Below are 23,935 nucleotides of genomic sequence, written 5' to 3'. Positions count from 1 at the left end.
CATGGTGGTAAGGCTGGTAGCACTTTCTCTTAGTAGAGGTGTGTAGCTGTCCAGTCGCATGTGAGTCTTTCATAAAGCAGAGTACCTCATTGGTCTTAGATGAGAACAATTTCTCTCTGTCAAAGGGGAGGTCTTTCACCTTAATTTGCAGCTCTTTTGGGATGCTAGATGACAGCAGCCAAGATGTTCTGTGCATTACAATAGCTGTGGCATGTGCTGCCATACTGGCAACCTCCAGGGAAGCTTGTAGGGCAGTCCTGGCAACCAGTTGTCCCTCAGTGAGCAATGTCTTGAATTGTGCTCTTTTACCTTCAGGAAGGTCAGTCATAAACTCACATAACTTCTGGCAATTGTCAATCATATTTCACCAGAAGATGTAGACCTTTCATCCTAAGAGGTTTAGTCTCTTGTGGTCTTTGTCCTCAAGTGTGGATCTGGACTGGGGTTGTTTGAAGTGGGTTGAGTGGGTTGTTTGGAGTGGGTGGGAAAAGAGAAAGTCCATTCCCTTTGCCAGCACAGAGTATTTTCTATCAGCTCATTTGCATGTGGGAGGGCTGGTGTCTGCCATACCATTTCAGCGGGTTCCAGAATTGCATCATCTATTGGCAGTGCAATTTTTGAGGATAAGGAAGGTTGTGAGATTTTAAGCAGCTTATATTGGTTTTCCTGGACCTCCTCCAATGGGATGTCCTGGCTTAGTGCGATTCTTTTACAGAGGTCTTGAAATTGTTTTAAGTCATCTGCCACTGTAGGTGGAGATGGCATGATGGCCTTATTGGAGGAAGAAGAAGAGTTATGCGTTGGTGACACATTCTCAGGGCCTGTTTCTTCCTCTGGCTCCTCTGTAGTCTCTTATAAGGCTACAGATGATGTAGCCACTGGAGATAATGGAGGAGACTGAAGTTCACGTCTGGGTGGCGATGAGGTTCTGGCATAGTGGGCTTTGTATGCTGCCCACAGATTCTATGGTGACCACTGCATGGGAAAAGCCATGGAGGGACACATCTATGGTTGTCTGTACAATGGATATGATGGTTGACCATGATGGCTTTTAGATCTCAGTGTACCCCCAACAGGTCTGTGGTGAGTCAGGGAAGAGTGTTATGGGGAGAAGACTCCTCCACCCCGGTCCTCATCGCTCTCACTGGGTACCAACGGTGCCATAGGGGAAGTGGGCTGCCTAATGACACTCCTTCTGGACAATCCATTGGCGCCATGGAGTGCTGATTGGGACACCATGATATGGAAATTGCTGCAGTGCTGGTGGATGCAGTAGTGAGGGTTTAGTTGCAACTGACAGGTGTGCAGCCATCTCGTGGCTATATTTTGTAAGTGCCAGTGGGCCCATCGCGGCACTATCAGTCGGTGCCAGCAGAGGCGGTGGTGACGAGCATGGCAGTGGCGCAGATTTTGTGGCTGGCACCGGAGGTAGCGGCAAGGTTGGTGCTGTGTCCTCTGCGTGTGCTAACATAGTGGGTGCCATGGAGGAGACATGGCTGTGCCTATGTCTTGACTCTCTGCCTTTTGCTTTGGGCTCAACGGCATGGTCCGTGACAGAGGTGCTGGGGGAGTCATAAGTGCTAATTTCGGGGTCGTTGGCACCGAGGGGAAATGACCTCACAGGGGACTGTTTCTTTTTATGCGGATCCCTCTACGGAGAGGTCGATGCTCACTTTCTCTTTACATGAGAGGACAGAGACGTGCTCTTCGTCAGTTCCGACAACGTAAGCGAGCACTTAAGGGGAGGTTTTGGTTGGTCCTTTTCTGTACCTGGCTGGAGCGACTTCTCCATGAGAATCATTTTGAGGCAGAGGTCCCAGTGGCGTCAGGCTCTCACCTTCAGGTTGTTACAGTGAACGCACTTTTGGAATACGTGTGATTCACCCAGACATCTCACTCAGAGGGAGTGTCCATCAGATCGTAGCATTGTTTCTCAGCAGGAGCTGCATCTTTTAAAGCCAGGTGAGCTCAGCATGTTTCGAGGCGTGCTCCAAAAGGAGCAGGGAATGGGAGAAAAAACTTTAAAAAAAACCAAACTAACTGCTAATTAAGCTAACTAGGAACTATAATAAACTTATCTAAGGTATCTAACTACTATTTTTCTTTCTTTACTATCTGCAGGGGAAGAAGCTGCCACGAGCTCATCTTCAGCAGAGGACGGTTGAGAAGGAACTGAGGGGGGTCAGATCATGAGCATACTAAATAAGACTCCAACGTGCGTCCCGACCGAGCACTGCTACCGAAAACCTTCGATCAATGATGCCGGGATGCACCGACACCTGAAGTAGAGCACTCACAGGGACAGCACTCAAAGAAGAACTTTCCCCTCAACCCATTCCACCATGCTTCAACCCTCCTCTCTGCCTTCAAGTCCAGTCTTAAAATTCAGTTCTTTTCAGAGGCCTAATCCTTCATAAGAAAGAAAAATTACACAAATAAAAGCCATGGAACAAATGGAGATGCATGCACTGTACTTTATCTTCTGATTACACCATGCTATACTAAGTGAACAAGGAGGTCACGCAATCAAGTTAATGTCAGGTAAATTAAAAAATAAATTTAAAAATTCGCTAAGATAAAATCCAGCTGCACTAACAGGGTGTGTGACAGTCTATAACTTGGAGGAGCATCCTGGAAACCCCATATTCCTCATTTTTATATAATCGTGATTTTACATATAAAGCATGCCTTGTAAGATATTACGGGAAAAGTTATGATCTGCTGAAAGTCATTTCTCTATCCATTTATGTATGTTATTAATGCATATGAAATTATGAGAATTGTGTTAAATGGTTGTCAATAAAACATGCTGTAAGTTGGGGAATCAGCCAGATATTAGCTCCCCAGAGACAACAACAAGGAAAGTAACCAATACCTGGGTGAGGTGTCAAACAACCCATCAACAACCATTGTGCAAGCAGGGGAGCTACAATTCAATGACTCACCTGTATGAGGCCACACCAGGGGAATTGCTCAACCTTGCCTGGGGACTCAGCAATGCCCCCAGACATGCCTGGAATTGTGCTTCCCAAGCACATGGGCCTGAAGTTATAAAACAGAACACAGTGGCCACATGCTGGGCTTTTCTCCTGCTTCCACCTATGCGGCAAGCAGCAAGGACACTTTGAAACTCCAGCTGAGGGGACTGGCCCAGTTTCAAGGGTGAAATCTGTGTAATATGAACTGCAATATCCTGTGGGGTGAGGAAAACTGCTTAATCTAGATGTTGTCCAGTCTAATAGGGTTGAGAGTTTAGATTGTGGGCTCCTATTTTATTTTATTTTGGTAACTAACGCTGACTATTTGCCTATCAGTTCTAGTCACTTAAAATCTCTCTTTTGCAGTCAATAAATTTGTTTAACTGTCTTCACCAGTGAGTTTGTATGAAGTGTGTGGCAAATCTGCTCAGGTTTTGCAAAGGCTGCTGTATATCCACTTTCCACTGATGAAGTGGTGAACTAATTAATAAATATGCACTACTCATCTTGAGCAGTGCAAGACAGTATATTCCTGAGGTACAGTGCTGGGAGCTGGGGGGATATGGCTCTGGTGCCTTTCTCTGAGAGATTTATGAGTGTCTCTGGGAGCATTCATGCAATCCAGCTGAGTGTGTGGGGCTCCACATGCTGTTGTGCTGAGTGATCACAGTGCTTAAAGGAGCTTCCTGCTTGTCACTAGCAAAGCATTGTGAGAGACAGCCCCAGCTGGAGAGAGTTAAGGGGGCACAGCAGTCCCACAGTACCAGGCTGCATCTCAGGGATCTCGTCACGCAGGGACTGGGTAATTGTATGCCCCAAAAAAATTACACCGTAAAATGAGATAGGGTATCAAAGATGAAGGGCCAATAACCTGGACTGGCATATCCTACATCCTGCCAGGCAGACCTAAACTCTTGTGCTCTGCAGTGTCTCTTTTAGCATCTATGTTTGGTTTTCTGAATTTCCACAGCATTCCCTCTCAGCAGAAGTTATAATTAATAGATTCAGAGATTTCAAGGTCAAAGGGGACCACCGTGATTATGTAGGCTGACCTCCTGCATAACACAAGCCACAGAACTTCCCCAATAATTTTCACTCCTTCAAGCATGGTAGCCACAGGATTTGAACTCTGGACCTCTAACATTGTAGAAGACTTCACCAAAAAGTTAAATTACAGCTTCTTAGGTACAGCGAAGAATTAATAAGCTTGTTGGAAAAAAAAAAGTCTAATGTAAAAGTTCTTCCCGCCATCTTAATAAGTCAATATTACCTTCTTTGTTTTTCTGTACTGCAGACCCCGCTCCAGGTGTCGAATATCCAAGTATTCTGGATTTTGAGTGTTCAGGTCAGTAACAATATCTACCCACCTACAAAATAAAATGGACTGACATGTAGAAGAGATTATAAAACCCATTCACCACTAAAATTTATGGAACTACGCAAATAATTCATTTCTATATTTTTTAAATGATACACATTTACCGGTGATAGAAAAACTGAGATTTGATTGAGCACATAAAAAAAAATCAATATTAATGTTAAAGACCTGAAGTTGTGACATACAATTTAAATTTTAGTAACAACTAGACAGTACCGTGAGCATTACCACTATTCACTGCAGTGGAGGATGGTGCTCAAAATAAGTGATAAGGCTGCAGATAGCAAAGTAAAAACTTGGACAATATTTTACAGTAAAAAGTAGTGTGGAAAGAAAAATATTTATCCCTCTGTCTCCCATTACTGTTCTTAGTCCCAGCCTCTCCCTCTCTAATCTGGCTTTTACCCCAGAATCCCCATATCCCTGTTCTCTCACAGCCTCAGATCAAAGACTTCATTCCTCCCTGCTCTCAACTCTGCCAAGTCACATTTTCTTCCCCACAGCCCCTTAGTGCCTTCCAGCCAAACCCCCATCAACTCAAACACCTCCCAGCCCCAACCCCTCTCTATAACCAGGCTGAGAGGGACTCTTTTCTTCCTACTTAACTTCTTGACAAATTTGAAACACCTCTCACACACCTATTCCAGGCTTAAGACACCCCTGTCCCTCCACAACTTGAGCTTCCTGGTTTAGAAAACTCATCCCCTGGCTCAGCACTCTTCTCCTTTAGCCCCCCCCAGCTCAGAAACCCTCTCACTCCCAGCAGCAAATAGTGGAACAACCAGAGCTTAGGCAGCTGGGAGCATGTGTATGAGCTCAAATAGCACCAAAGAGGCCTGTATTTGTCCTCTGGTCCTCCTCCTTTTGCTGTCTGAAGTCTTTAGGATATGTCTACACTTAGAACACTACAGCGGCACAGCTGCAACTGTGCCACTGTAGCATTTCAGTGTAGACACTACCTACACCAATGGGAGAACTCCTTTTGTCCACGCAGATAATCCACCTTTCTGGGAGGTGGTAGCCAGGTTGATGGAAGGAATTCTTTGCACCTGAGACACGTAGCTATGCTGATGTAAATTCCCTGTGCATACCACACCATAGGGCCAAAATTCCTCTGGTGAGAGCCAGGGGTACTGCACTCTGTAGTATATCAGCTGCATTCTGACTATCACAGGATGACTTTTTGGTAGAGTTTAGTCTCATTTGGCCACAGTGACCAGTTGCCCCAATTCACTGACAGAGCCTTGGCACACTTGCCAAAAATCTGAGTCTTACATAAAGGGACAGACCTGACGGGCTATGAAAAAGTCCAACAAGCACAGGTTTCAGAATAGCTGGACAGAACACGTGGCGGGGGACAGGAGGGAGCAGGGGGGATGCACAAATTTTTATTTGCTTACTGCCAGATTTTTCCAACCAGCTCTGTTCCCCTGGATCAACATACCATCCCACAAACAGACAGGAGAAAAAGTCAGAGAAACCTTTTTGCTCAGAGTCCCCATGTTTTGGTTTGTTTGTTTTTTGGGAGGAATGGATTTTTCAGAAATTCTGATGTTTTGGAGAAACGCTGTTTCCTTCCTCCAGAAACTGGAACCAAGTTTTAGAGATCCAGCACCAAGTGAGATTGAAGAAGCTGTTCAGTGAATCAGTTCCAACTCAGACATCTAAAGCGTTTGTATTTTCTGAACAAAAACAAAATATCTTAAAAAAGAGCTGTGAGTTAAACCTTTTCGGAATCTCTAATATTTTCTGATTTGTGTTTGTCTATTTAGGCTGTAAACATCTGGGACTGGAAACCTTGTCTTCTGTACATTGTACTCACTCTGTGCTCACAAAAAACATTGTTGATATGTTGTAGATTTGATCACAGAATTAGTAACCCAGGTCTAGTATAATATGAAAAATCAAAACTCTCACTAAAACCCTGACTTTTCTGAAAATATTGAGTACTCCATGAATCATGGAAGCTACAAATGGTTAGTGTACTGCCCATGCCTGACTGAAGAGGGCAGTTCTTAGAAGAAACTGCATGTTTTAAGTACCTATATTCTAGAAGTTAAAAAAAATAGAGGAGAGAGAGAAGTATATTAGCTTACTTTTTACAGTGAATGGTAGGGTGTTTTCTACTTGGTTCTCCAATTAAGATCCAATATTCCACTTCTTGTTGCAAGAGGTGACCTCTGTTGAACAATTCTAGTAAGACTCAGCATGCATATTGCAATGAAAAACAGCAGCATATTAACTTGCTATTGGTTTTTAGATTTTTTTTATTGAAATATTTTACAATTATTAGTATAGTTGAGACAAATTACAAATGGCTACTGAACTATTAAATAATGTATTACCTATTATAAATTAGCAAAATAGATTATCCAAGTTTCTTAGGAGAAACAGGACTTTGATTTCTGGTTCAAACTCCTGCTTCCCACAGGAAACTGAGGTTGAAAGTGACCTTTCATTTCCTGGAGATAAGGAACATCTTGTGTTGTGACACACATTGCTGCCTCCCCACTAGTAAAAACTGATGTTGACTGACTCATCAGGGAATTCTGTTCAGATCTCTCACTGGAAGAATGGTGACCACAATATAAGGCCAAGAGTGTGATATGTATGCAATGATGAAGACTGAAGGCTCCAGAAAGCATGTTTAAATTACAAGAAACTTTTTTCCTCACCATCCTCGTTCTCTAAGAATGCCTCCAAAGATCTTACTTTTTCCTGCTCTTAAGACATACCCCTAGTGTTACTATCCAATGGCTGTTCAGCACCCTATGTGAAACAATTAGTGGCTTCGATGAATTCTGTTAAAGTACTACTCCCATTTTATAGCTGGAGAATTTAGGCACAGGGTAGATTAAATGATTTACCTTAAAATAAAATAAACCAGACAGGAAGCCTGTGGTTAAGCTGGACCTAACCATAGTCTCCTCAGTTCAAGCTGAGCACCCTATCTTCCTTTCCCAACTTAGAAATTGAATTATTAAAACACCTCACAGCTACAAGGCAAAAACAAGTGGCCAAGATTTGCTGCAGAGATTATCAACAGCAGATCTGGAAACTCTGTAAAATAATGAGACATTTCATTTCCACTCAGGGGGGCTAGCATTCTGTTCATACAGCACTCAATTCATGTGTAAAATGCATTGATAATTTGGAAGATTCACATAGGAGCAAGCATAACTACAAGATTCTTACCTGTATGCTTTACAAGCTTTTACAGGGGTAGCTTCAAATCCAATTGGACAAAAATAATGATTTTGGCAATGATAGATATAGGCCATCGACTCATCTTTCAGTCCTTGTGTTAACTTTACCAAGGCCCCTGCAGCTACAAAGAAAGGTCTGATCATTCTCCAAAGTGCTTTTAATCTTGCATTCAGTATCAAGCAGAAGAGATCAGTTATTTTTCTTACATTTTCTGGTGTTATATTTATGGTAACAGTGCACAAGCAGCAACATAACACATTATGGGAAAGGTCTGCAAATATATTTGATTTTCAATTTGTTTCTTTCAGATCCCAATCTCTAAAAACATATTTAGATCTGAAAGAAAGTATTTGGTTTGTTCCCCCCCCCCCCCACCTTGCAGGAGAGTCCTAATTAAAGACTTAGGGATTGTTTTTGTTTTGTTTTGAACTACATCAAAATATTGTAAGGCTGACTAAAGCAAGAATATTCACAACCATTCAGAGGAATCCCACTGTCCTTAATTGACACCAGTTAATACAGCATTTGTAGTACACGGCAAGCATCTATTAGAGAGACTTGTAATTCGTAGATCAGCGGTTCACCAACATTTTCATATCAAGAACCACTTTTTGAATAATGATCTTCTTGGAAAACACATCTGACTCTTGACCTCAGTATATTCCTTAATCCAACTATAGTGCATCCAAACAGGAGAGAGACTAGGAGAACACTGAAACAAGAAAAACTTGTTTCTCCACTTAAAGAGCAGAGACACAAAATGTTATTTCCTCTCCTTGGGATAGAATTTAGCAAACTGTCCCTCATAACTGCAGTGGGGATTGCTAGCAATCTCCCAGGTTCCTTTGCAGCATGGTGCATCCTATATCTTAGCTACCCCTTCACTTTGACAGTTTACTACCTAAAAGGTTTTTTTAAAGGTTCAGCTATATTTTTATATGCAGACTAATCTTCAGGCAGAGGCTTATACATTCAGGAAGGAAGATATAGTAGCTGAAAAATGCTGTTCAACTACTGTATTATTACTGGTAGGATAGCACCAAGGACACTCTGCCCAAACAGACATACTGCTTTCAATTCAACATCTGAAGTTTGATACATCTTAGCATTTATGGGTTAGAAGACCATTATAGACTCATGTAGTAAAGTTATCACTTACCTAGTTCACACATGCTGCAAGTATTTCCAATCAAATTTGTTGATTAGCCAATTATGATTTCAAGAAAAATTGTCTCATTTGATGCATAAGACAAGACTAAAACATTGTATAAGATGTGTGACATTTTTAAAAAGTGCACTGGTCAGTTAGTATTTTTACATTGTTAGCTTTCTGAATCTATTTTGTATAAAGAATTCCCAAGTGTTAAAACATACCAGTTGGTGGGATATGCTGTTATGATAAATGCACATCTTGAGAGAGAAGCCAGATACAGGTTGGGAAGCCAAAGGCCTTTAGCACCTTACAAGTGCAGCTATTTCATAATAATTACACAAAAGGTATATTATTTTAGTTAAAAGAAGGAACATTTGAGAAGGGGGAAGAAGGAAGGTTAGAAAAGCTATGCAGCTCAGAGCCATTCAGGGTGACCAGATGTCCCAATTTTATAGAGACAGTCCCGATTTTTGGGTCTTTTTCTTATATAGGCTTCTATTACGTCCCACCTCCTTTCCCAGTTTTTCACATTTGCTGTCTGGTCACCCTAGAGCCATTTGTCGTTCTGGCTGTAACTGCATATGCTGGGACTTTAGTTATACAAATTGTTCTCTTGATCCTAAAACATTTTACAACTAGAGCTTTCCAATTTATATACTAAATTAGAGTTTAAGATGAGCTACTTACCCGTTTCTCCAGCTGTCTTGTTCTTCCCATGAGGTTTATATAGAACATATGAACAGCCTTTTACATGGAAATGATCATTAATCTGTCTAAACCACCTGAAAACAATAAGACTCATTTTAAAGATTTTGGTATTTTAACAAACACTGAAGCAAAATAATTCTTAATATTTATACTTTTTTGTTTTTTTTGCCATCTCCTCCTCCTCTAGTGATTTAGAATATAAACTCATTGGGGCAAGGACAGTCTTCTAATGAGTTTATGCGGTACTTTGCACAACAGTGGCCTGGTCTCAATTAGGGTTGCTAGGTGCTACAGTAGTACAAGGAGTAAATAACTCATCACAAGGAGCTGGAAGGGCCAGAAGTCTGGTAATGGACACACAGCTTTTTCACCTTTATCTTACTAGTTCAAATCCCACACAGATCCATAATGAACAAAGTTCTTATTCTCAGGTACAGCTAATTAGAAGTCTCACTCCAATCCCTAAATAGGTCTGCACATAAAACTATCATGGCATTTGACATATTTAGTAATATCTTATAAGAGGCAAAGGACTGAAAGGATATGGAGAACTGACATGGAGACAGATGTACTTCTAAAAAGAAAGGTGAACTATGGATTTATTAAAAAAGGGGGGGGAGCTTTCCCCCCATGTTAGCATTTGGGTACCCTATGTCACCCTTCCAGTGCAGACTCACAGCACAGGCAGTAGTAATGCAATGAAAACATAACTTCAGGCCATGTCTACATCTAAAATTTGGCAGCGCTGGTTGTTACAGCTGTATTAGTACAGCTGTATAGGGCCAGCGCTGCAGAGTGGCCACACTTACAGCAACCAGCGCTGCAAGTGGTGTTAGATGTGGCCACACTGCAGCGCTGTTGGGCGGCTTCAAGGGGGGTTCCGGGAACGCGAGAGCAAACCGGGAAAGGAGACCAGCTTCGCCGCGGTTTGCTCTCGCGTTCCCGGAGCCACCCTGCAAACCGCAGGGAAGGAGACCTGCTTGCTCGGGGTTCCGGGAACGAGAGAGCAAGCCGGGGAAGGAGACCAGCTTCGCCACGGTTTGCTCTCGCGTTCCCGGAGCCACCCTGCAAACCGCAGGGAAGGAGAACCGCTTGCTTGGCAGTTCGGGGAACGAGAGAGCAAACCGGGAAAGGAGACCAGCTTCGCCGTGGTTTGCTCTCGCGTTCCCGGAGCCACCCTGCAAACCGCAGGGAAGGAGAACCGCTTGCTTGGCGGTTCGGGGAACGAGAGAGCAAACCGGGAAAGGAGACCAGCTTCGCCGCGGTTTGCTCTCGCGTTCCCGGAGCCACCCTGCAAACCGCAGGGAAAGAGAACCGCTTGCTCGGCGGTTCGGGGAACGAGAGAGCAAACCAGGAAAGGAGACCAGCTTCGCCGCGGTTTGCTCTCGCGTTCCCGGAGCCACCCTGCAAACCGCAGGGAAGGAGACCTGCTTGCTCGGGGGTTCCGGGAACGAGAGAGCAAGCCGGGGAAGGAGACCAGCTTCGCCGCGGTTTGCTCTCCGCGTTCCCGGAGCCACCCTGCAAACCGCAGGGAAGGAGAACCGCTTGCTCGGCGGTTCGGTGACGAGAGAGCAAGCCGGGGAAGGAGACCAGCTTCGCCGCGGTTTGCTCTCGCGTTCCCGGAGCCACCCTGCAAACCGCAGGGAAGGAGACCTGCTTGCTCGGGGTTCCGGGAACGAGAGAGCAAGCCGGGGAAAGGGACCAGCTTCGCCGCGGTTTGCTCTCGCGTTCCCGGAGCCACCCTGCAAACCGCAGGGAAGGAGACCTGCTTGCTCGGCGGTTCGGGGAACGAGAGAGCAAGCCAGGAAAGGAGACCAGCTTCGCCGCGGTTTGCTCTCGCGTTCCCGGAGCCACCCTGCAAACCGCAGGGAAGGCGACCTGCTTGCTCGGGGTTCGGGAACGAAGAGAGCAAGCCGGGGCAAAGGGACCAGCTTCGCCCGCGGTTTGCTCTCGCGTTCCCGGAGCCACCCTGCAAAACCGCAGGAAGGAGAACCGCTTGCTCGGCGGTTCGGGAACGGAGATGCAACACCGGGAAAGGAGACCAGCTTCGCCGCGGTTTGCTCTCGCGTTCCCGGAGCCACCCTGCAAACCGCAGGGAAGGAGACCTGCTTGCTCGGTGTTCGGGAACGAGAGAGCAAACCGGGAAGGAGACCAGCTTCGCCGCGGTTTTGCTCTCGCGTTCCGGAGCCACACTGCAAACCGCAGGGAAGGAGAACCGCTTGCTCGGCCGGTTCGGGGACCGAGGAGAGCAAACCGGGAAAGGGAGACCAGCTTCGCCGCGGTTTGCTCTCGCGTTCCCGGAGCCACCCTGCAAACCGCAGGGAAGGAGACCTGCTTGCTCGGGGTTCCGGGAACGAGAGAGCAAACCGGGAAAGTGAGACCAGCTTGATTACCAGAGGCTTCCTCCTTCCACGGAGGTCAAGAAAAGCACTGGTAAGTGTCTACATTGGATTACCAGCGCTGGATCACCAGCGCTGGATCCTCTACACCCGAGACAAAACGGGAGTACAGCCAGCGCTGCAAACAGGGAGTTGCAGCGCTGGTGATGCCCTGCAGATGTGTACACCTTCAAAGTTGCAGCGCTGTAACTCCCTCACCAGCGCTGCAACTTTCTGATGTAGACAAGCCCTCAGTCTCTAGTCACTAGAGCTATCAGTGTAGAAGCATACAAAAATAGTAGGACAGCAAAAACAGCTCAGGTAAAAGCTATTAAAACAGACTCTGGGCTCTGTTGTCAGAACCCTTAGGTTTGTTTAATTGTTCATGACATTTTCAGAAAGCTCAAATAAAACACAGTGAGTTAGTCAGAATATATTATTGCTGTTTTAAGAGTGACAATCTAATTATTTTTAGAATTAGAAAATTATTCTATACATTAGCATTTCAGTTGCTTCAAGAAAATAAATTGTACCTCATTAAAGTTGTATTTCCTGTAAAGGGACCAAACCTAATTTCCTCAAATGGGGGTTGAAAGCCCAAAATATGCAAGGCTTCTTCTTGAGTAATAGGTGGCAGGCTGAAAATGAAATTGATAATCATAATTAACTATAATTAATAGAGTATTTAGATAGCCATTTTAGATTCCTTGAAATTGAAATGGAATAGAAAGGACGTACTTTCCAGCCCCCAGTATGCTATATAGTAATTCCAGCAAGACACTAGAGAGGAAATCCACAGGAAGTCTTATATTGTGGTCGGCTAATACAATACCTGAGAAGAAAGAGAAAATTTTCTTTATTTAGATATAGCAGCTTGCTGCACTTTCATTTGTGACAATTACCCAAAAGTCAAATAGTGTTTAAAAAAAAAACCGAAGTATTTGTCTCACCTTGCCTTTAAATAAGTCACTGGTAAGTCTCAACCTGCTATATGAATTTAAAAAATCTGAAGTAAATATGTCAATTTCTCTTTCATGGGACTTCACCCAGGAAAAGTAAATAGAGTGGAAATCTGGCATATTTCACAAGCACAAATTTCACATGCATTCATTTTCTTAACATTTCTAAAATTAGGTGGTGATGTTGATCCCACTCCATCAAGATCTGTGCTGAGACCACCAACTTAATTCACAAGGGCCTACTAATCATAGAAATAATTTGGGGGCAGAACTGAAATAGGTCAAGTCTACATTAATGATCTTGTGGAAAAGATTACATGTATCCCAATAACAATACCTTAGCCAGCCAGCCTTTCAAGTCAATAGCTTTCTGATACTGCAATTCCTTACTCAATTGCAACTCTTTGAAACTTTACTAATGGAGATGACTTTAGGTCACAGATTCCCTATCCTAACCTTTATTTCCCATGCCACAGAAACCTTCTGACAGGTTAAAATTAGTTAGTGGCTTCAACCCAGTTCTTAGTGAACATTCTGTAGTACATTCTCAGTTCTGTATGACTGAGAGATTTTGCTTAAGTAGCCCCGACCACAAAAGAAGGGCAGAAAGTCAGAATAAGCTACACTTGTATGTGAGTAAATTTACACATTGCCTGCTCATGCTAATGGGTTCTCACTTTTTATTATTCAACCAAAACTTTTTTGTAGAAATTTCCAAATATGTAGGAAACGTAAATGATGGCACACAGTATCTTACCAACAATAAGGATTGGCAGGGATGATGTCCCTAGCCTCTGTTGCCAGAAGCTGGGAATGAGTGACAGGGAATGGTTCTGTTCATTCCCTCTAGGGGCCTGGCACTGGCCACTGTCGGAAGACAGGATACTGGGCGAGATGGACCTTTGGTCTGACCCAGTATGGCCGTTCTTATGTTCACAAGATCCAGATCCAGATCCTCTTGTAGTACGTATCAGGTCTAGTTCACTAACTCTATGTTTAACAGATCCCATATACTCTTCTATCCAACTATTAAAAAAACTATGACATATTAAAATTTAAAATAAACAGCCAGCAACAACATTCACAAACAAGCTCTGCATACTATGGTAATCTTAATTATGACTTTTAAATACTACCATCTCCTGAGGTCGAGCACTTTCCGCTGCTTTATTTCTTCAACAGTGGAATGTTGAGAACACTCCCTGTATTGTTTGCTTTTTTTGTCCAAAGATTTTTTCTTTGTTACTTGTTTCTTCATGTTTCCTGCAAGATAAATTTTAGAAGCAGTTAATGAATGCTTAATATACAAGCTAAATATTTCCACTATAATGCCCTAAACCAGAAGGCATTCAGTGTACTTCTAACAAAAAGACAGTATGCTGCATGGATAGAGGTGTACTGTGATTATTTCCATTGGAAGGAAAAGTTAGCTTGTGAACTGGGACTGCCAACAGCTTTGGGAAGAACCAGTAAACTGGCACATAACTTTTACACAATAGCTCATTTTACTGAAGAATATTTCTATTCTCTATAATCACCTACAGAATGGATTAAAAAGGTCATACTAAATGGCCTCCACAAACATTGTGAGCCTCTCTCACCCCAGCCATCCCAGTAATTGGTGGCCTTCCATGACCTGTCCAGAGCCAGTTTGGTGCACTAGAGGGAGAGCAGACCACGACAATAGCCTCACATTATACATATAATGCGATTAGATGGATATATCTGCTAATTTGCATAATTGTCTTCAGTCAGAAAGCGTGGTTGTTAGTGCAGGAGACAGGCGTGCCTAGGGACATGCAGAGGGGAAATATATCCCCAGGAACTTTCCCTTATTGCAAGTCACCGTACAGGAAGAAGAATAAAAACAGTTGAGAGGGAATATTTCAATCCTGTTTTGCGACTACATATTTCTGAACCACAGTGAAATATACTGGTACATATTTTAGCAGAATTGAAAAATACCTGTAAATACACATTATCCTATATCTTATCTTTCAAAAGAGCTCTACATGAATACACAAAGACAAAGCAATAGCATTTTATATCTTAGAGTTGCAAAGACTGTTTTGCAATCATTAAGCTAAATTAGACCTCGACTGGTCAGCCAACTCATAAGAAAAAAGCAATGGCTCTAGGCATACACAGTGATTATAGGCCAGATATAAAAATCAGTTGTGTACATATGCATGGTCAATAAACCATTAAAATCTTTGGCTAAGCAAAACAAGAGGAACACAAAACAGTGGAGAAAACAGTTTAACATCATATACTACACAATTTCAAAATATTTGAACACGTGTTTGGGAAATTTTGACTTTCTCTCCATGCATAATAATTTTAATTGTATAAAGATAACGTTTGCTTTGTCAGTATTCTCACGAGGACGCCTTTGGGGCTCTACTTTGCTACTTAATGTATTCAAGTACTGCTGATCAAAGCTGACAGTCACAATCAGCAATTTCTTCCCTTTTAAAAACAGACGTCAGTCCAACGGTGACAAGTGTAATACCAAGAACACAAAATAAAGTATTCATTTCCCACTCCCCTTAGGTGGAAAATAGGTTGGCTTATATGAGCACATAAGATTTACAATGCCTTGTATTATTTCTACACAGCTTGAAAATGTATGCCATATCAAATTACTGGGTTCTACAGGAAAGCAAAAGGTAGAGTAAGGAAGCAAGAACTACAAGGTTGGGAACACTGCAGCCACTACTCCCCTTGCCTGACCCACTCCTATCCAAGCCCCCAAGACCAGCATCTGTGGGGCCAGCACAAAGACCATTTCTACAACACAGATGGTGAGTGTGTTCATCTACATAGTTCCAGTGCACAATGTAAGTGGAGGAGGGTCTTGCACTGGCCCGCCACAACACTCCTGAAGCATTTTTCTGAATGATGCAGTGCTGTAATGTCTTACCTGCTCTTTTTCAGATTTGGTCACTCCATTGAACTCTGATTTGTCAATTTCCCATGCCAGTGGAAGCTTTCCAAACTACTAGATAAATTTTCCAAGTTAGTGTCTTCTTGTAGATTATCTCAGAAGTTCCACTTTGAATGCCAATGAAGTTAGGTGTATTATTTCCAACATTTAAGGCAGCACTATCTGGGAGGCAGGCACTAACTGTAGCACTTGGACTTTTATGAACAGACGTTACCTGGTTTAAAAAAGCATAGTCTGAGCAGATAGTATAAATTTTTTCTCGGGTGTGAGTCACAGGACATCCCCATGGATAATGCCCATCTCCAGTAGGACCCAGTGACGCAGCAGATGCATCTGAAGTGCAATATGGCTTTACATCATTATGAAGAGTAGCTTCTGGAGATTTTTTTCAGGTCTGTTTTCTTTGTGTCGAGAACCATTCTCCCTTTCACCTTCTGCAATGTTAGGCATTGAATGATACTAAAAAGTTCTGTCTAGCTAAGAAGTGCTCAGCAATTTTTTTTAAATAAAAATTTAGCCTACATCATTGCCTGCAGATTTGCAAGCTACCGATGAGTTACCTGCAAGAAGGGAAAAGCTACTGTTACCACACACACCTCAGCTGATAAACAAGCTATACAAACTTTAAACAAAGCCTTTTACTTTAAAAGTGCAAACAATGAGAGCTGCAATACATTTCAGAATACAGAATGCTCTACACTGCTGTCCAAACATTTGCTTTCTCTAAGTACTGCTAGGATGCTGCTACATAGAACTTTCATTATTTGCGAAGTGCCAACAGCATACTCTGTGCTGACAGCATACTGAGTCAACCCTCAATAAGTCATTTTTTAAAAACAATTTAGGATACAAAAGTAAATAGTTTTTAGACAGAGACAACTGGCATATGCATGAACACTGCAGTTTATTATAACAGTAATCAAAGCATTTTCCAATCATTACTGAATTAAAGGGATATCAACTAAAAAGATTCTCACTCCTCACTGAAAATCTTACAATAAATCTGATAGCAAAACTAGGTAACTAGAAACAGAAACATTTCCTTTTCAGTTTGTGTATTTACCATCACTTGTGTACAGTGAGTCACTGTCTTCCCTGTATAGTCACTCAGTCTTCCCTTTTGTTTGTATGGGTCTTTCACATAGCAACAGGGAAGAAAAGGTTTGGGGTTTGGTTTTGTGTGCATGTTTGTTTTATACACACAAGAAATGAGGCAGGTGTACTATTAAAAGCTACTTTTAATTAAAGTTTTAAAATCAAGGTGATGGCATCCTTGAAATCATCCACACCACTGCAACATGGATAACAAATATGAAGAAACACACGAGAAGAGTTAATACGCATTGTTGTAGCTGCGTTAGTCCCAGGATATGAGAGACACGATGCATTTAGCATCTCCCACTTTGCATTAGCTATGACAATCCACGTACCTTTCCCAGACCTGCGAAGCTCTGGATGGTGTTCGCTCTCCCCACAGAAGTTGGTCCAATAAAAAGATATTACCTGAGTCACCTTGTCTCACAGAAGAGGTAAGCGATTGTCAAGAACTAGAAACAGAACCTGGCAATGCTGACTTCTAGTATCTATACTTAGCCAATAAACCATAACCCCCTCCAATACAATACTTGTATTACACATCGTAGACAACACTGAGCTATGGCTGCAGCTATGGATTTCAATTTGCAGTAGATATGTGGTTCCCGTCGACACTGGTAAAATGAGTGTGTATTTGCTACCATTTCAGGTCCCAATCCCGCAAAGGACTCTGCATTGGCAGGTCTCTCTAATATCACCATAAATTACACTGAGACAGGCACAGACAAGTTGTTACAACACCCCCGGTACACATCCACACACCATTTCCTAAGATAGCTGGAGCTACAGTTGTTTGTACCTAGGATGGTATCAGGAACCACTGAGCAGAGTGAACCTTCCTTCACTAGAAGGCTCTAATGACCTTTTATTGGCCAGCACCATGCACATGAGAACATTGCACACACGCTAGTATGCAACGGTAGCAACAGCATTAGAACCTTCCATAGTATCTGTCCCAGGCCCAAAGATAGCAGGGATCTTCACATCATGAATGCCCCGCCCACACATGGGGCTGGATCAGGAGCTCATGCCATAGTCAGTAGGTTCCAGAGTTAATGTTCTGGTGGGAGGAGCCAGAGCAGCCCCCAGCAGAGGGCAGGATTTTCACGCGCTCATTGGCCAGGCTGAGAGAGCAAGCGGCTGCCACAGCTCAGCCCTGCCCAAAGGGCAGTGGCCCACACAGCTGCAACAGATCCACCCCACCCCACTTCTCCTCAGGACGTGGCACTGAGGAGGCCTCCCCCGGCCTCTCGTCTTCCCCCAGGATGTGTGGCTGATGGCCCCGGGTCATTACCTGCATGGTGGCTCCCATGTCTCTTGACTGGCAGCGGCTGGGATATGATCACACTGGAAACAAAGTGGGGGGTGGGGCTTCAGCTCCAACTCACCCGTACCCCCTTCCTAAGCACAGCTGCCTGGACGATACCAAACCTCACCAAGGAAGGGGTGACCAGGCAAAGGAGAGGGGAACTCAGATGGAAACAACCTCCCATAGCCCCTGGATTGTTCATGATAGCCAGCAGGGTGGAATTGACAAGGACTGAAACAGAGCAATGCATCTCTGCCCCTCTTCCCCTACCAATGGTATTGCCCAGCGCTCCCACAGCACCTCAGTGCGGGAAAGAGAGGGACAGTTGCTCAATGACAATGCGGCAGAGGTGGTGTGGACAGAGCTTGTGAGGAAGACTGATGGGTGCCATGCTATAGAGTGGCTGGTGCAGGCTGTGCAAGGGCTGGGCCCTGTGGTGGTGGGATCCTCCCACCCACACCCAGAAGCTGTTACGGTGTTGTGGCTCCACCCAGGCCATGGGTGGCCCCCCCCACCCATGTGGAGTGCAACATGCATGTAAGTCTCTGCTACACCGGTCTGGGTGGGGGTCAGGAGAAGCTCTGAGATGTCAGTGGGTGTGGGGGACCATGGGGAGGAGGACTGGCGGGCTGCCATATGGAGAACTGAGGCAGATTAAAGGCAAGCTCAAGGGAGTGGGCAAGGCACAGTGCCTTGGCTGTCACCATGGAGCAGGCAGCCCCTGCACGGTGAGAGGCTGGAAACCAGCACAGCTACACATGGACTCCTATGGTCTCCCTGCAATTAGAAAATCCTCTATTGTGTGTTATCGACACGCATGATTTTATCCTGCATCTCATGGTAATTATTAGAGGGGTAGCCCTGTTAGTCTGGATCTGTAAAAGCAGCAAAGAATCCTGTGGCACCTTATAGACTAACAGACGTTTTGGAGCATGAGCTTTCGTGGGTGAATACCCACTTCCTCAGATGCATGTGCATCTGAGGAAATGGGTATTCACCCGAAAGCTCATGCTCCAAAACGTCTGTTAGTCTATAAGGTGCCACAGGATTCTTTGATGGTAATTATTGTTTTCCTTAAAGTTCCAACTTCTGGAGTCAAGTGAATATGTGATGAGTTCAGCCTTCATTCTTAAAGGAAAAGTACATTCTAGTCACAGGTGTCGACTGTCATTTCCCCGGGGTGCTCGACCCCGTTCTGCCCCACTCTACTCCTTTCCCCAAGGCCCCACCTCTTCCCTCCCTGGCTCTGTCTCTTCCCACCCTGTTTTGCCCCCTCCCTCAAGGGTTCCCCCTCCCCCCACAGCACCTCTTGCCCGCTGCTGAACAGCTGATCATGCAGCAGGAGGCACTGGGAGGGGGAGGAGCTGATCAGCAAGGTCATTGGTGGGTGCTCAGCACCCACAGAGTCGGCGCCTATTTTTCTAGCCCTTGTGGTGGGAGAAAGCTTCAAAATATGACCCCAGTGCACCTAACACCTAAAAAAGCAGAAGAAAATAAAAGAACACCCAGATCTATTATTTTAACATAATCTCATTGTTTTAAAGCCAATCTTGTGATTTTGGTGACTCTTACTCATGATTTTTGAACCTTTGGGGTTACCACTGCTATTGCTGACAGTGGCTGTCTGCCATGGGGTTCCCCTTGGCTGATGAATAGATCGGCTGCTAGGGTTGATGTAACAAAGTGTTTCTCTATGGTTACCCCAGCCCACGCTACATGGTGCTCTGTCCTAATACTAATGTTTTCCCCCACCAGTCTTCAAGACAGCTAACTTGTTTTCAAATTTAGCTGAAACAGTGACATCGAGAGACTCATATGGCAATCTTGAGTGGGGCCTCTAGCCACTACCATCACATAAATATTAAATATAATATATATTTATTTATGGTGATTTATCACAAACATTCAAAAAGCTGCCCATCTGAGACTCTGGACGTTTGATATTTAAAAAGAAAACAAAGAAGGAGCTAAAAGCTACGAGATTCTAAATATAAAGTTTAATACTACAAATTATAAAATTGCATAATTAAGCTTTATAACCCTTAAATATAGAAGTCCCTTGCCATAGAGGCACTTCAAACAGTGGAAAGTGGCCTATGCTGCTAGAATGGGTCCTCAAACTAGAGGGCTTTTGTGGCCCTTGGTGATGGTGATAGGTACACAAACTCACTGAGTTCTCAAGTGTCCAGTGGTCCAGTCAGGTTTACAACTTGGAAACGGGGGGCGGTAGGAAAAGGAGAGGTCCAACACCAAAGCCAGAATTTTATGAGACTGCTTCCAAGGGTAATGCACATCTTAGAATGGAGAGCATCTTCCCAGGTTTCACTCTTTGGAAGGCTTGTAGAACCATAGCTGGCCAGCAGCCTTGGAGGCAATTATGTAACAATTTTGCTTCCAAAGCATTTTTCTTTGAGCCAAATTACTATCATTAGGATAGCAATAGTACTGGCTTAGCCAAACAGACCTAAAATAGATTAAATGATTTAAGCTTATTTTAGAAATTAGTTTGGCACTGACAGACTGTACCAGATTGTGCTCTGTAGATCCATGAACAGATAGCCCACATCTCCCACACAAGTGGGGCGAGAAGCTCAGAACCTCTGTGGATCTCTGTCCAAGCAGTAAAAAATAAGGGGGAATATTTTACTCTGTAGACTCAGAGAGAGTAAGGCCAGAAAGGACCACCAGATCATCTAGTCTGACCTGTATATCACATACCCCAGCACCCATACACACTAAACTCAACAACTGAAATTAGACTAAAATATTACAGCTCACAGAGACTAGACTGTTATGTGCCACAAGCACAAGAGACTGGGGGGAATGAGGTGCATCCCTGCTCGAGGCTCCTGCAATAGCCAATAACAGGGAAATCATTAAGTGAGGTATACCTAGGTCAGGGTTCTCAAACTTCATTGCACCATGCCCCTCATCTGACAATAAAATTACTACACAACCCCAGGAGGGGGGACCGAACCTGAGCCTGCCCCGAGCCCTGTGCCCCATGGGGGAGCCAAAGCCCCACCGCCTGGGGAAAACAAAGCTGAAGCTCAGTCTGAGCCTCACCACCCAGGGTTGAAGTCCTCAGGCTCTGGCTTAAGCCTAGGTCCTGGTAAGTCTAAGCCAGTCCTGGAGACCCATGAAAACAGGGTCTTGACCCACCAGTCTGAGAACCACTGACCTAGGTAATCCTGTCAAGTGACCTGCACCCAGACCCACACACTGCACAAGGCAAAAAAACCTCTAAGGCCTCTGTCATGTGATCTGGGGGGGGGGATTCATTCCTGACCCTACACCCCCTGCCCCCAGAGCCCAGCAACTGGCACCTTCTGGCCCAGACACCCACACACCCCTCCCGCCAGAGCCAGCCTCGCCCACCCCACGCTACAGGGCAGCCCCCGCCCAGCCACCGTGCCCCCCTCCCGACAGAGCCCAGCCCCCACCACCCCCAACTACAGGGCAGCCCTCGGCCCCCCCCCCGAGACCAGCGCCCCCCTCCCCACAGACCCCAGCCCCCCTCCAACTACAAGGCAGCCCCCGCCCAGACACCACACCCCCCCTCCGCACAGAACCCAGCCACGGGGCAGTGCCGGCCCAGACACCAGCCCCACAGCGCCAGCTTGCAGGCAGCCCCCAGACACCAGCGCCCCCACCCCGGCAGCCCCGCCCAGACACCAGCCCCACAGCGCCCAGCTGCACGCAGCGTGGTGCGAACGCCCCCCCCCCTCCTCACCCTTCGAGCGAGCCGGGTCCCCGGCGCCCGCTCCTGACCCCCGCAGCAGGAGGATCAAAGAGCGAGCAGCCTCCAGCCCAGCCAGGCTGAGCGCTCCGCTCACTGCGAGCTGGGCTCTGCTGAGTCCGGCGGCGCCTAGCGGTGGCCAGAAATTCTGTGAGGAAAACAGAGACGCCTGCAAAATTCCGCCTAATTGCCCCAGGATAGACGCTCAGTTAGACCCTGAGCCATATGAGCAAGGACCACGCGCCTAGCGCCTGTGGGAGAGAATTCAGAGCCCTGGCCCTGTCTCTAGCTGTGGCCATTCCTGCTGCGTCAGGGGAAGGAGATAACAGCTCTCCCCACCCAAAACCTTCTTGACTCTTGGGAGTGGTTGGCTGAAAACCTGATCTATGAGTTTTTAAGAACATAGGACACAATTAACGTGTGGCCATGATATTTCCTTTTTAAAATATATATGGTCTTGAAATTCTTCTCAGCGTAACTTATTCTCTGTGTTTTTACACAAACCTATTCACAATAACATAAACATCTATGAAATAAGGGCCCTTTCTTGGAGATTTAATTTACTGTGTATTTTGTTTTCAACACAAAGTAACGATAAATTATAGTTAAAAGACAAAAGTCTATGTATATGTATTTCCAATAAAGGAACATTTCTTGATGGGGTTATTGTAGATGCGTTATTGGGGATAGGAAACCATACAAAGAATAAAGTGTCAGTGCTTGGTGTTGTGAGGATAACTCTATTTTTCCTACTACCTTCAGCATGTATAGAGATTAATAGAGTTGCCATCCTTCTGTCCAGGCCAAGTAACCAGGGCTGGTTTTCAGTATATATCTGGGGTCCCTTTCTAAAATAAATAACATATGTGACCCAAGCCCATCTAAAACCTTCTCTCCCCCAGCTCCTGCCCCATTTCACAAATTTAAAACCTAAATACCCTTGTTACCTTTTCATAATGATCAAAACCATAAAGTGAGGAACATAATAAGCCCCCTCACTCTTACATAACTAGCTTACTGAAGACCCAGAGTGTATACTACAATCCTCAACTACCTGTAACCTCACCCTTGAATTCAGATAGGCCTACTAGTATTTAAGCAGGCACTAGAATCCTGTCTGCTTCAATCTAACTCCTCCTATATCTTATAGCCACCCAGACTAGTACCACAGACCCAGCATCAACACTAGATAACACAGAGCATTTCTATGTAGGCAAACAAAACACCTGACCTAAATCCACAGGATGTTTTGGATTCTCTACCCTACCAGAGTCTAATATCGCTCAGTTCAGGTGGCTCACGTTCCCCAGGCTATCCCTTTCCAAATTTCTCCACACTTTCATAAATATATGTACCTGTACATATGAAATAACATCATTTCCAAAAACAGACCACAAACTCTTAACAATACAATAAATTATACAGAAAGCATGAGGCATCATTATTTATGTAAATTAAACCTGACAGAGCTGATTTTTTCCCTGTTTAGCCTTCTGAACTCTGGAGTTTACAAGATGGGTGCTGAAAATATGGATATACTAGTTATTAGTCCTAATCAGATCAGGATGCTAATGTGTGTATATTTCAAGTAGTTTAGGTGCTGACTCCATGGGTGCTCCAGGGATGGATCACCCACAAAAAAAATTAGCAGGTGCTTAGCACCCACTGGCAGCCAGCTCTCCCCATCCCCAGAGCCCCTATCTGCCAGCATCCCACTGATCACTTCTCCTCTTCCCTCCCGCACCTCCCACCCACTTCATCAGTTGTTCCATCGTGTGCTGGTGGGGCTGGGCCTAGAGCAGAGTAGAGATTGAACATCCCTAGGCCAAGAGGATGGCTAAGTAAAATATTGTTTCTTTTTTACAGCTGTTATCTGTTTATTGAGTGTGTGATTTGAATCACTTCACCAATAAGAACTGAACCAAACAAATCTGTTACAATGCATATTTTAGGAATATGCTGAGCTAGGTAAATAACAATTACTAACCACCACTGTTTCTGTATCTTCAGTGTTTCTTCCAAGTCACTATTAAACATGTATTATCATCACAGGTCAATAAAAGTTAATCAGCTTTAAGATTTCA

The 23,935-nt window shown here is 44.5% G+C and overlaps 1 protein-coding gene across 1 annotated transcript in view; it reads right to left on the bottom strand.

Annotated features, from left to right (window-relative positions):
* LOC115642291 (DNA repair protein complementing XP-G cells-like) overlaps nucleotides 1-22,150 on the bottom strand; it is an 88,783-nt gene extending 66,633 nt beyond the window's left edge. The window contains 14 exon segments of the mRNA XM_030545763.1: nucleotides 4,249-4,345; nucleotides 6,453-6,536; nucleotides 7,552-7,684; nucleotides 9,404-9,498; nucleotides 12,336-12,440; nucleotides 12,541-12,568; nucleotides 12,571-12,594; nucleotides 12,597-12,634; nucleotides 13,898-14,028; nucleotides 15,685-15,758; nucleotides 15,761-15,793; nucleotides 15,796-16,095; nucleotides 16,098-16,268; nucleotides 21,846-22,150. Coding sequence (XP_030401623.1) covers nucleotides 4,249-4,345; nucleotides 6,453-6,536; nucleotides 7,552-7,684; nucleotides 9,404-9,498; nucleotides 12,336-12,440; nucleotides 12,541-12,568; nucleotides 12,571-12,594; nucleotides 12,597-12,634; nucleotides 13,898-14,028; nucleotides 15,685-15,758; nucleotides 15,761-15,793; nucleotides 15,796-16,095; nucleotides 16,098-16,158 — 1,203 coding nt within the window. The 5' untranslated portion in view covers nucleotides 16,159-16,268; nucleotides 21,846-22,150.
* Nucleotides 22,151-23,935: the final 1,785 nt, after the last annotated feature.

This window comes from Gopherus evgoodei, chromosome 1 (genome assembly GCF_007399415.2).
Source record: "Gopherus evgoodei ecotype Sinaloan lineage chromosome 1, rGopEvg1_v1.p, whole genome shotgun sequence".
NCBI classification, from domain to species: domain Eukaryota; kingdom Metazoa; phylum Chordata; order Testudines; family Testudinidae; genus Gopherus; species Gopherus evgoodei.
This window is presented reverse-complemented; position numbering and strand designations above follow the sequence as displayed.